Source organism: Abramis brama (assembly GCF_963993115.1).
Source record: "Abramis brama genome assembly, chromosome: 7".
Lineage (NCBI taxonomy): Eukaryota > Metazoa > Chordata > Actinopteri > Cypriniformes > Leuciscidae > Abramis > Abramis brama.
Window position 1 is genome coordinate 5168199 of NC_139969.1, and position 13885 is coordinate 5182083.

Sequence of the window (13885 nt, forward strand, 5' to 3'; positions counted from 1 at the left end):
AAATTCTGTCATCATTTACTCACCCTCAAGTTGTTCCAAACCTGTATGAGTTTCTTTGTTCTGCTGAACACAAAAGAAGATATTTAGAAGAATGTCAGTAACCAAACAGATCTCGGTCCCCATTGACTACCATAGTATATTTTTTTCCTACTATGGAAGTCAATGGGGACCGAGATCTGTTGATTACAAACATTCTTCCAAATATCTTCCTTTGTGTTCAGCAGAAGAAAGAAACTCATACAGGTTTGGAACAACTTGAGGGTGAGTAAATGATGACAGAATTTTCATTTTTGGGTGAACTTGGGTGAATTTTTGGGTGAACCTTTAAGTTCTGATGTGAAACTTCCTGAAATTTTTAAAGGAATAGTTCACCTAAATTAGCCTGGCTAACGTCAGACCAAGTCTCATTTGAGACTTGGTCTGGGAACCACGTGTTCATTTTCTCGTATTTGAGGCGTGGTTTACGAATGCCCAGAGCCGTTTATTGGGCGCTATGAATGTCTATCAAATGCGCCTGTACGTAGCTCATAGCCAATCGCTTCAATTATACCAGATGACGTATGTAGAGCGACAGAAATTCGACGAGAAAAAGACGATGGGTCAAAGATTTATTTGTAGCGAATATTACCGTTTGTGCAAGATAAACATGAGGGTAGAAGGTAACGTCGAGTCTGATGCCATGTTGGATCCATAGATATAAACAAACTGCTTCGGTGTCGTCATCGTCTTGCTGCCCCCTCCCCGTTCTGTGATTGGTTCCCTTTTTCAGGGGAAAATCTGCATGGTGTCCAGGCTGCCTAGCAGCGTGAATAAAATCAACACAACTGCAACAAACTGTTTGTAACCCTCAGGTCAAGCAGACGCCTGCGCTGCCACAAAACACGTACAGAGAGGATGAGGAACAGTTTTTTCCCTGCGGCAATCAGAGCCCTGAACTCTGCACTCTGAACTTTTTTAACTTTTAATACACTTTCAACACTTAAAAACAGCCATTGAATTTTAACATTTGTACATCTGTCTGTCGATCTAGCTTTAACTTATATTATAATAATATATTTTTCTTTCATAACTATTATACATTGATTTCATTACTATTGTATATGTAAATTAGTCATAATCATAACTTAATTATAACTTAAAGGTATAGCGGAGGATCTTTCCGATTTTAGATAAGACCCACCCTCTCCACTTTTTGAATAAGTTTGATTGATTCACCAGAATGATTGACAATTAGGAGGACCAATAGTATAGGCTATCCACCCGGAAGTAAAAAATCCTCCGCTATACCTTTAATATTAATTTAATTATAAACTTCCGCTAAAACCGCTATTGTACTTTATTGTATTTATTGTTTCTATTGTATTTTATTTTTTAGTTACATTGCATTTATTTTTATTACAATTGAGCACAGAAGTACAGTGCGTGTCACAAAAACATTTCACTGCGCATCTTGTATGAGTATGTGACAAATAAAACCTTTGAACCTTGAACCTTCATCTTCCAAACACAAATTAAGCTCTTTTTAATGAAATCTGAGATCTTTCTGTCCCTCCATTGACAGCTATGCAACTACCACTTTCAAGCCCCAGAAAGGTAGTAAAGACATCATTAAAGTGATCCATGTGACTCCAGTGGTTTAACCTCAGTTTTATTGAAAGTGGAAGTTGCATTGGCTGTCAATGGAGGGACAGAAAGCTCAGATTAACCTCAGAACTAACCCTTTAATATCTGCCTTTAGATGCTATAGAGACCATGCAGCGCCGGTTCTCTGTAATATTCTGCAATTATGGGTACATTAACTAAGTTAAATGGTTTAATCAGTTCAGTCTTGTGTGTATCATGTATTTATATTGTTACTGACCAGCATAGTTTAGCAGTTTAATGATGATTTTTATTGGGTATATACTTGTAATTCAGGCATTATTTGAGTGTTTTGTTCTACTGTGCTGTATTCTATAGAGTCTCTGTCTCCCTCATCTGGTTCTGTTTGGGATCTACACCCCTGTAATGGGCTAATGATGTGGGTTGAGATGATCAGTGGAGGCAGGTGTTTCAGGTTAATGAGAAGCCTTAAAAACCCTCAGATTGTGGCGTTCCTGGAGGAGAAGGAGGGGGTGAAGATATTTGCTGGGTTTAGTCAACTGGTGCTTTGTGTGGCTGTTTAAAGAGTGGGATGATATTTCCCCCCCAAAAAAACAAGGTTGGAAAAACAATGAGGGATACAAATGCTTTTTGCTTTTGTTGGCTTTATTTTGTCTAGTTTCAAACAGTCAGTGAAGCAGGGTTACTTGTCTTTTTTATCTTTTTAAGCCTGGAAACAAAGTTTCAGTTTGTCTTTCAACATGAAAAATGTGTACCCTTTAAAAATCTGTTTAATGCACTAACAAATGCTTGCCCTCTATATGAACCTGACCAGTTAAATAAACTGTGTTTGAACAGTCTTTTATGGGTTGTTTTAGTCTGTTATACAAATGAGTCTTATTTGCATTCGTCATTATTTATTTTGCTTGTTGAATTACTTTGGATTTGTACTTTGTACATGTTTTTATGGTTTTGACTTTATCAGTGAATATGTATAATTACTTTTTGAAAGTCATTCGAATTAAGACAAAAAGCTGTAGAAAACACCTGCAATTATTACCCAAGATAAAAGGTACAGACTCATTCTGCAATGACTAATATAGTGGGGCATGTTGTCACAATGGAACCTGCTATTTCAAAGCGAAATTTAAATGGCAAAACGATTATGAAATGGCAAAGATTTTATTATGGCCAGCCAATATTATAAATGTATCCATTTATTTGACATAACTGTGATAACTGTCACTGTGTCACAACCACCAGCTGAGGGCACTCCATCATTCTGCTTTATCTCACCATGAACTGCATTTCCCATAAACCATTGCCTGGATAATCATGTTCTGATTACTTCCACTTGTGTGTTATTATCTTGTTCTCTTTTGTCTATTTAAGCCCTGTGTATTCACTCTTACTTTGTGAAATGTCTTGTTGCCCTGCAGTTCTGAGCGTTATCCTAGTCTCCTGTGTCTTGGGTTTTTGATTCTCTGCCTGTGTGTTTGACCTTTTGACTGTAATGTGTATTACGATTCTGGATTGTCCCAATAAATCTGCATTTGGATCTTCACCCCAAGTCTCTGAGCAGTTCATAACACCCTGAAATTGATAATGTTTGAAAAGGTTCTCAATTCTGCTTTTTACATTACATCCCTGACTCTTGTCTGAATGTGTGTCAGTGATGTTTTGTTGGGCTTGATACCCAAACAAGAATGGAATTGTAATTTTAGTTTGGAGAATGAAATAAGATGCTTGTGTAAAATCTGTTCTGCCTGGTTTGTAAGATGCATGAAGATATCTCTTTTTATGAATTAAGTGTCAATAATCTATAAGGCCTTCAGCTTCAGTGTTTTGTACATTATATTTGTGCATATTTCTTTGGGAAGTGTTGTACTGTAAGGCTGCCTCGGCTCTTTGCTTTTATCCAAACCTTTTCAAGTGCATGTTTAAAATACTCTTGAAAACCATTCCTATAGCAGTTTAAGTGTGTGTGTGTGTGTGTGTGTGTGCGCGGAGGATTGATGATGTCTCTGCTGACTTCAGTTTTCATTACATCAATGAGTAGAAACAGGAACGGCTCATTATCAGAGGCAGAAAGTCAGATTTTCATTTCAGGTTCTGTCTTTTACTCATTCGGACGGTCACATGGCTCTTCCTCTGATTCTCCTTGGTGTTTTACTTTACACTGCAGGTAAGAAAGAAATTACATTCTACCCTCAAAACATGCTTTTGTGTTTGTTTGTGTAAACTAGCCAGTTCTTCTGTTGTTTCTTTGTATACTTTGATTGATTTCACTTCTTAAAGACAGCAGGGTGAGCAAGTACTGCATTTATATTTGATTATAAGTGTGTATATATAATATATTCTACTTTCAGCCACTGTTCAGTTTATATCCAGCTGTGTAAGACTTGAACATTGCATAAAAAACCTTTCAACAACTTAAAACAACAACAACAAAAGAACTTCCAGTAACCGTACAGTTGCAACACTCATTGTTGACATTTGGGAAATGTGGATTGTTGACTTTTGGAATTTTTTAAAATGACAGTATTAAAATAAATCACTAGAATGTTCTTAACACAAATGTACCATTTCATTTGATGTCTATATCCCACTATTTCTAAAATCACCTTCCTCAGACCATGACTTAACACTTTCATACTGTCATATTATGTTACAGTATATTGTATTAAACTTAAAAAGTCCCCCTTTCCATATTTCACCTGCTGTAAGTTCAACAACATCAAACACATTCATAAGTTAATGGAGGCAGGAGGTCAAACCAAATAAAAACCACTGAACACGCTGAACAAATAATTATTTGATGCATATATTTTTTATTTAATTCGAAAATTGTTTTAGCTATTTCGCACCAGTATTATCATTAAAGCTAAGAGTGCTAAAGTAGTGGTTTGAGAAAACTTGTTTATAACGTGTGTGTGTGCGTGCGTGCGTGTGTGCGTGTGTGTGTGTGTGTGTGTGTGTGTGTGTGTGTGTGTGTGTGTGGTTTAGGTATGTTATGGGGACAAAGTGTACCCGAAAATACCAGACATTTTTGATCTTGTGGGTACTTTTTTTTTTTTTGGACCCCATGAGTAAAACAGCTTATAAATCATACTAAATGATGTTTTTTGACAATTTAAAAATGCAGAAGGTTTTCTTAGATGTGTAGGATTGTTTTGGGTTAGGAGATATACAGTTTGTACAGTATAAAAATCATTATGTATAGAAACGCCCCATAAAAAATGGAAACCAATGTGTGTGTTCGTTCTCCAAATGTCCCCTCAAAGATAGAAAATTGTGTAATATTTTGACATTGATAATGTAAAAATGCAGAAGGGTTTCTGTGATGGGTTAAGTTCCTATTGGCTCACTGAAGAGTTAAAGGCCACTGTCGGAGTGACCTCTCTCCTCTCTCTTCTCTGCGTCTTCTGGTTGCTGTTCGAGTGTGAACTCACCCGGCCTCAGAGCTCACACACCACATCAAGACACAGGCCTCAACACATCAAGACATGTGTAACTTCCTCAACCATTAGAGAGTCAAACTAAAATTGCAAGTTCATCATCATTTCTTTGTTTAACATGGAAGAAATTGATTGCAACTTCAACACCATTGACTCAAGTATCAAATCATCAAGCATCAAGTCTTTATCCTGAGACTGCATCCAGATGCTTGTTCAAGGGATACTTCACCCAAAAATAAAAATTCTCTGATCATTTACTCTCCCTCAAGTTGTTCCAAACATGCATGACTTTCTTTCTTCTCCTGAACACAAAAGAAGATATTTTGAAGAAAGTCGGTAACCAAATGCCTGATGGACCCCATTGACTTCCATAGTAGGAAAAAAAACATACTATGGAAGTCAATGGGGACCAGCAACTGTTTAATTACCAACCTTCTTTAAAATATCTTCTTTTGTGTTCAGGAGAAGAAAGAAAGTCATACAGGTTTGGAACAACTTGAGGGAGAGTAAATGATCACAGATCACATGATCATTTTTGGGTGAACTATCCCTTTCAATGGGCCGTCTACTCTCCACCTGCTGACATAATGCGTAAACATTATGGGAAGTGCGCTAGCCAGACGGGATTTAAAGTTTGGCTGGAGACCCAAGTTTGGTTTGAAGACGAAAAAACGTACCAAGCACATACTGAAACCTAACGTGTGTGTGTGTGTGTGTGTGTGTGTGTGTGTGTGTGTGTGTGTGTGTGTGTGTGTGTGTGTGTGTGTGTGTGTGTGTGTGTGTGTGTGTGTGTGTGTGTGTGTGTGTTGTTTGCCTTTGGCTTCAGGTTCTATTGTCCTGTCTTGTTTTGTAATGTGTAGGGGAGACCTGAAATGAACGCTTCCAATTTTATTCAGCTCATTTTATTCAGTTTTGTTACACACACACACACACACACACACACACACACACACACACACACACACACACACACACACAGCAATTATGTTAAAAAGCCTGTGTTGAATAAAAACCTTTCAAAATTAATTTTTTATACATTTTCTAATGTTACATCTCACCTCTCGGTATGTTTCAACTAACCCGGACTATGTATTGTAACATTTCATTCCTCGTTTGAAACTGTTGCTATACTGTATTCTGGATATACACTACTTTTTTCTTTTGAATGGCCGTCAACAGAGACATCAGTTTCTTTGTCTGCCCATATACTGTATGTATCTCACTGTATCTGCATGTGGTGAACAGTGCCGGTGGAGCTGAGGTCAGTCTCTGCGTGAATGTTTTGCTTCTTTACTGACTCGTGTGTTTTTGTGGTTGGTTTCTGTCCAAAGGCCACAGTGCAGATTCACACTCACACATTATTATTTTACTTGCACACTCACTACAGGAACCAATGTAGCCACAACACATTTTTAAATATTCTTGAATACATTTTAAAATTGTGAATTATTTTAAGGAAATATGAGACACTGGGGATGGTTGCAATACTTTTTTATCTCAAACTTTAATATAATTGTTTCCTATTTCCTATACTCTTTGCTATGAATTGTGTTTTGAAATATTTTGAGTTGTTATATTTGAAAACATGTACAGTTTAGATTTTGTATGCATTTATTTTGTCAATCAAAATGTTCAAGTTTTATATCAAATTGAACAAGAGAATCTGCTTATTCAGATTATACCACTACTACAGTATCTTTTAACATGCTTTAACCTGTTCACAAATCAAATTAGCCATAAGGAAAATGTTGATTGTTGTTGTGTTGTGGCTAGTTTGAGTTTGCTGCTGCTACTTTGCTCACTTGATGACGCTTATTTTATGTGGTTTCAGGCGATGATGATATTTCTGCTCTTATTTCTCTGAAACGGAAACAGGAGGAAACAGAGACACTTCAAGAAGTGACCAGCTCCTCTCATGCACACACACTCCACTATAGACATGATTTACCTTCTCTGTGGGATTTTACTTTACATCTCAGGTAAAATATATATCATTTTGTTTAAAGTATTACTAAACCATTGTATAGTCTGTTGTTAATTTTTTTTAATGGTTTAAGTTATAATTCTTCTATATACATCATGTGCAGTTTGTGTTTTATGTTTTCTCCCATACGTTTATTCTTGTCCACAGGTGGTGCTAGAGTTAATACACTGAAACTTAATATAGCAGTGAAATCTGGATCATCTGGCATTATTCCATGTGTGTATGATAAACAACATAAAGTAAACCACAAATATTTGTGTTGGGGGACATATTTGGAGCTCTTGCAGTATATTAGCATATGCAGGAAAGACAGGAAAATATTCCATCACTGATTATCCAGACCAGAGTATTTTTACAGTGCGATGGGACAAACTGGAGATCTCCGACTCTGGATATTACTGGTGCGCTGTGGAGATTGGTGGCCCTGGCACTGTAGACGCTGGTTATTATTTGTATCTGACGGTACAATCAGGTAAAAAAAACTTCTTTACAAATTACGATTTACGAATTACAGTTTTGTTTTCTGACAATGCAATTTATTAAAATAGAATAAATATGAAATAATGAAGCTATAAATAACGTTATGAATAATGTAAAAGGTAAGTGTTGTTGTTGGGTTATATATTTATTATAAATATAATATAATACAATATAAAAATGAAATAATGAAGATATAAATAACATTGTAAATAATATAAAAGGTATAGGCTAAGTGTTGTTGGGTTATAATATGTATTTCTTTACACACAAGCAAACCGAATTACACCTTTAAAGTATTGGGTTTCAACTTACTCAAATATCTAATGATACATATGTAAAAAAAAAAATACTTTTAAAAAAGATTGAAAGTGATTCCAATTTTGACTTATATTACTAAGATGCGATTAGTTAGTTTACAGATTTATGAGATTATATAGTTTACTCTTTATCATAGAAATGGACCATGGTGAACATATTTAGACAGTTTGTGAACCTCTTTAAGAGAGTTTTATATAACTTTCAAAAAGTCCAGTACAAACGTTACTGCCACTCATCAACGGCAGCTGTCACAGTTGGCGACAAGAACAATCCTCCGTAGGCTAGACCGTCCCATTTAACAACGTTCAGTCAGACCGTTTCACACATACTCCTGTGCAGTACAGTACCACAAATACATAGACATTTTTACAGACCTAAATATGACAACAATCACATAACCCATAGAGAAAGTTTAGGAATAGTCACACATCATTTATACACATAAAAGCAGGATATCAGGGTTTTAAAATCAAACATTGTAAAAGAAAACAATATATTACGGTTGTTTAAACCAATGAACATTAAGCTGTGTCGTCAGCAAATCGTTTCCCATCGCTTTTACTCAGCGCAGTCGGTGGAGATCAACTGCAGAATCCGACACGTCCGCCTCGCCTTCGCAAGAGTTTTTTTACATAGCCTACGTCAGCAGGACATCAGAGCCTTTTATACAGTCTACGGTACAGGACCACTCGGACACATTTCTAACCGGCATTTCGCGGTGATCACCGGTGATCGCTTCTGCGCAGATTTTGCTCTTCTCAAACAAGCGTATTCATTCTGGAGTTGGACTGGTTGTCCTGTAGCCTATTTTTTAATGCACTGAAAAGAACCGTCTCATAAGAGTGATTCGTTCTGGATCACATTACTCGCTGAATGTGGTTTAAAAAAGCAGTTAAAGGGATAGTTCACCCAAAAATGAAAATTCTGTCATCATTTATTTATTTGTGTTCAGCAGAAAAAAGAAATTCATACAGGTTTGAAACAACTTGAGGGTGAGTAAATGATGACAGAATTTTCATTTTTGGGCGAACTATCCCTTTAAGCGGTATCAGTGCAGAAGACATTTTTTGAATTCGGAAACAAAAATTATGTAATTTTTTGTTAATTTTTAGTATTTTAGAACAGCTTTACTGCATATCGGTGAAATAATGAACTTTCTATAGTACAGGAACCAAACTAACACATTTTTCGGTTCTGTGACTGTAACTGTTAAAAATAAAACCAGTTTTGAATAAAGTGTGTTACCATATAGCAAACACTTAAAAATATCAAATAAATCAATATCAAAGGAATTTAGATGGGCCTATTTACATTTTATAGCCAATAAGACAATGGACAAATGTTATTGTCTTTTTGACTGTGTTCAGCTCCTGATGTGTCTGTGAAGAGCAGCAGTGTATCTGGACATGAAGGTGATAATGTCAGTGTCCAGTGTTTCTACACTTCTGGATATAAGTATAAACTCAAACAGTGGTGCAGATATAAAGATCAGAGCTGTTACACTGGGAAGAGGACTAAAACATCCCAGGATTCATCAGTCCAGATCAGTGATGGGAGAAGCTCCTTCACTGTGTTGATGACTGGACTGAGACTCAGTGATTCTGGATGGTACCTCTGCTCTGTAGGAGATCTGCAGGCTCCTGTTCAACTCACTGTCAATGAACCCAAACCTGGTAAGATCACAAATCTGTTCAGCTATAAAAATGGTGACACTCTTAATGGCCTAAAAATAACTTCATGTTTTTCTCCTTTCAGTGACACATATTCCAACAACTACACCATCTGACCCTGAGACAGACAAGTAGGTGTACTTTTTGACCATTTAAAAGAATCAAATGCATATAAATACTTTTGTAGCCAGAACCCTGTTGATCCTGTTCCCAAAACTGGTCTAAATGATTTGTTCATAATTTGGACTGATTAGGTATTTTTTAAGGAAAGAAGTACAGGAGAAGAGCATACAAGCCTACATTTTATTTTTTTTTCATTGAAGAAAGAAAGTATACAGTATACTTACAGGTTTGGAAAGACTCGATTGTACTTTAATTTTTGAGTGAACATATGTGACCCTGGACCACAAAACCAGTTACATGGGTACATTTTTTGAAATTGAGATTCATGCATCAGTTGAACGCTTAATAAATAAGCTTTCCATTGACGTATGGTTTGTTATGATAGGACAATATGTGGCCGAGATACAACTATTGAAAATCTGGAATCTGAGGGTGCAAAAAAATCGAAACATTGAGAAAATCTCCTTTAAAGTTGTCCATTTATGTTGGTGATTGTGCTGCATTCACTCACAAAAATAAATGTTTTATATATTTACGGTAGGAAATTTACTAAATATCTTCATGGAACATGATCTTTACTTAATATCCTAATGATCTTTGGTAAAAAAGGAAAATCAATGATTTTGACCCATACAATGTATTGTTGGCTATTGCCACAAATATACCCGTGCGACATGTGACTGGTTTTGTGATCCAGGGTCACATATTCTTCTCTCTCTTTTTACATTGTTTTGCAGGTACACAACTCAGACATCTGCAAGCAGAAATCCTACAAGTGTGAATGAAATAACCAGTAAGGAGCAGCTGAACTGGGTTAATCAGATCAAATATTTTAATGTGTTTAATTACCAATTATGAAATGACATGTGTAATCATTTATCCATCAGAAAGAAAAAAAAATACTCTGGAGACAATCGTTGTTTAGATGCACTGCATACAATGGAAGCCAATTTCAGCCACATACGGAAAAAAAATCATGCTTTAGTAAATCATAATTATGACATTTATGGAAAAAAAAATGCAGAAGTCTGAATTATGAGATAAAAAGTCATAATTATGACACAAAAAGATGAAATTCTATAAAATGTCAGAATTATGACAAAAGTCTAAATTATAAGATAGAAGTCATAATTATGACATAAAATGCTGAGACTGTGACAAGTCAAAATTATAACAAAAAAGTCATAATTACGACAGCATTTTTAATGATGACATTAAAAAGTATGAAAAACATAAAAAAAAACATGCTTTATTCATAATTATAACAAAAAAATTATGACATAAGTCTAAATTATAAGAAAAAAAGTCATAATTATGACATCAAAAGTCACTATTATGACACAAAGTCAACTTTCTATGTCATAATTATAATTTATAAAGGCATTCGTTTTTTCCTTATGTGTTGGAAACGGGCTCCCATAACAAACAGCTTCTTTCATTAATGATAACACTCTGATCAAACTAAGAAACTTGTTTCTCTGTTTCTGTTTTTGGCAGCAGTTATGATTACTGATTTAAGACCTGAGACACGCATGTAAGTGTGAACATTGTTATTCAGTCATTCATAGCAACTGATACCAAACTATTACATGTCAACATAATGTAATGTTCATTTTAATTGCAGAGATGCAGCTCATCCATCTCTAACAACAGCCTCAGCGACTATTAATACAAAAATACACCGCCAGGATGAGCAAAACAACTATTTAAGGCATGTAAATGAACTAATTTGCTTATATTGCATCTCTAAATTAGAAACAAAGCTTTAACAGAGGAACTTTCTGCACAATAAAAGTGAGAATAGTTCTGTATGATAAACACACATATGTCTCTCCATCACTGCAGGCATGATGTGATTCTGCTCATGAGTCTTGTAGCGACGCTTGTGCTGTTCCTGCTTGTTTTTCTCGCTGTAATAGTAACCTGGAGGCTGAGAAAGAAGCCGGGTGAGTTTTCGCTTTACACTTCTGGAGGACTGACAGTATATTATTGTGCTTCATTTACAGCTATTTAATAAAGAAATCAATAAATGGGCATAATATACTGTATGGATTACAGTATGTGAGAAGAAAGAGGCTGTAAAGTGACTTGAGAGGCATCAAACTAGCACAATTACAAAAATGGGGACAAAAAAACGGGTCAAATTTAGTTTTGCATCATGATACACACACATTTGACAAAAAGATACAACTGACCAATTAGAATCAAGTATTTTATATCTTTTGTATATGCCATTCATAAACCCTGTCAACTGTAATTGTATAATCTTAAAAATAAAGGTTCCAAAATTTGGTTTTCACAACAATAAAAACAATAAAAAAGGTTTTTCTTTAACAGTGTCTATGGAAAATATTATGATATATAATCTTCATATCTCACTCTGACAGAGAGGGGTCACATTAGAGAAGAAGAACATTTTAACACCACCAGTAATACAGTAAGTAGTTTACACACTGATGGAATTCAGAAATCTTCAGAAAATAATCTAAATCTGTGTTTGTGTTTGATGCAGACCGTCTCTGAAAACCAGATGACATCCATCAGTCCAGCAGCCGCTACTGTAAGTCATCAGTCCTCTCTGTAGACATTTACTGAGATGATGATTGAAAATGAATGATCATCAGTTGTGTTTCTTCACAGTCTTCTGCCTCAGTGGACGGCTGTTTGGTGACTTACAGTTCTGTGATCTTTCATAAGGCAGTAAGTATGGTCTTTGAATGCTCTGAATGACTGAGTCACACTGCAGTTTGGGCTGGGACGTCCTGTTTGTCCAAATCAAAAGGGAAACTTGTTTTAGGATGGGGTGCTGGGGGAGGGGGGTCAACACATTTGATTAAGAAACAATATCATGTCTATAAAACACATCAAACTCCACGTTGCACAACAAGCATATTGGTGAGAAGAACACAAATATACACACTGGGATATTTAACTGCACATAACATTAGTGACATCATCGATACTGCTTGCAATTGTAATGCAATGGGAATTGTCTACGGGAAGTAAATTTAGCCTTTAAATAAAAGGGTTTTGAGCTGTTGTTTACACTGCCACATACAATAAAAGTGCATGCACAGCGACAGGAAAATTAAAATTAGCACAAAAAACTTTTGCCTACCTTGCAGAACACTGAAGATGGACTTGGATTTTCTATTTTGAGATTCAGTTTCTTCACATCATTTACAGCTCATGTCTGACACAAGAGGAAGGATTGGGATAGGCTTATCCAGTTTCGAGAAAGAAAACATCACATGCTAAATGAATACTAGTTAGAAAGAACTAGTTTTAATGCCCACATACAATTTATATTATGTTTATTACAAATGAATTACTAAATGCTAAAAAGGAAATAAATGGAAATCCTCAGAATTCTTATTCTTAAGCTGATCATGTTTATTCACAGGCTTTATCATCAGTGGATCCAGAGGGCGACGTGATCTACAGCTCTGTGAAAAAACCTCGAAAGGCTGTGAGTTCATATCCATACACACCCTGCTCCTTCTTAATGACGTTATGAGCAAATGAAAGTAATTGATTGTAAATTAATAATAAATCTATTTGTACCATTTCAGTTTTTAGTTAGTGTAAACCTGTTAAATGTCACTTTGGAATAAGATTGCTGAAGTAAAAACACTTAAAAAAAGTTACTTTAAGTTTACTGTAAAGAAAATGTTCTGTACTAAACTTATTTTATGCAAAAATATATATTTTACAAAACAATTTGGACTCTGAAATTGCTAAAACATCAAAGCCACATGCTAACCAAGCTGTGCTCCAAAGTTGGCTATAGGCCTACTAAAAATAGTTTTAGGGATGAATCTTTGATTTGGGAAGGAATTAGGAATGAACTCGGGGGCCATGACAATACTATGCGTGTCAGGGGAATGTGTTCGGGAGAGACCTGGACATTATTGGGCACCGACTCGGAACCGTGCTCCGTGGCTGAAGGGATATACACATGACTGGACACTAGGATGTCCCCAAGGGCTGCTGAGGTGTCTCTCAGGGTATCACTGGCGTGCTCTGGGGCAGCTTCCTCCAAAACGGCGGGCTCCGGACTGACAGGAGCAGACTCGACTTGTTCATAGGCTGATGCAGTGATCTTGGTTGCTCTCTTCCTTCATTTCTTTGGAGTCAGAAGACGATCTAGAACTTGACTAGAACTGACTTGACTGGATCTGGGGGGGCTGGACTTGACTTGACAGACTCAAGAGTCACTAGAGTGAACTTGACAGACACTGAACTTGGGGTGCCCTCGAGGGCTTCAGGAA

General features: G+C 36.1%; 1 protein-coding gene, 1 long non-coding RNA gene and 1 pseudogene across 3 annotated transcripts in view; all 3 read left to right on the forward strand.

Moving 5' to 3' along the window:
* LOC311085991 (uncharacterized protein) overlaps positions 1–13885 on the forward strand; it is an 83169-nt gene that overhangs the window by 15185 nt on the left and 54099 nt on the right. Inside the window, exon 12 of the mRNA XM_084118613.1 lies at positions 13018–13083. Within this exon, the coding sequence (XP_083974739.1) occupies positions 13018–13083 (66 nt within the window). The remainder of the gene's footprint in view (positions 1–13017; positions 13084–13885) is intronic.
* On the forward strand, positions 3652–9626 carry LOC311087006 (polymeric immunoglobulin receptor-like; annotated as a pseudogene). Its single transcript, XR_014609606.1, has 5 exons — positions 3652–3766; positions 6871–7018; positions 7171–7495; positions 9189–9494; positions 9577–9626. The product of XR_014609606.1 is annotated as a polymeric immunoglobulin receptor-like (transcript).
* On the forward strand, positions 11173–12051 carry LOC311086007. The gene is made up of 3 exons (XR_014606988.1): positions 11173–11325; positions 11460–11560; positions 12002–12051. It is a non-coding gene; the product is annotated as an uncharacterized lncRNA (long non-coding RNA).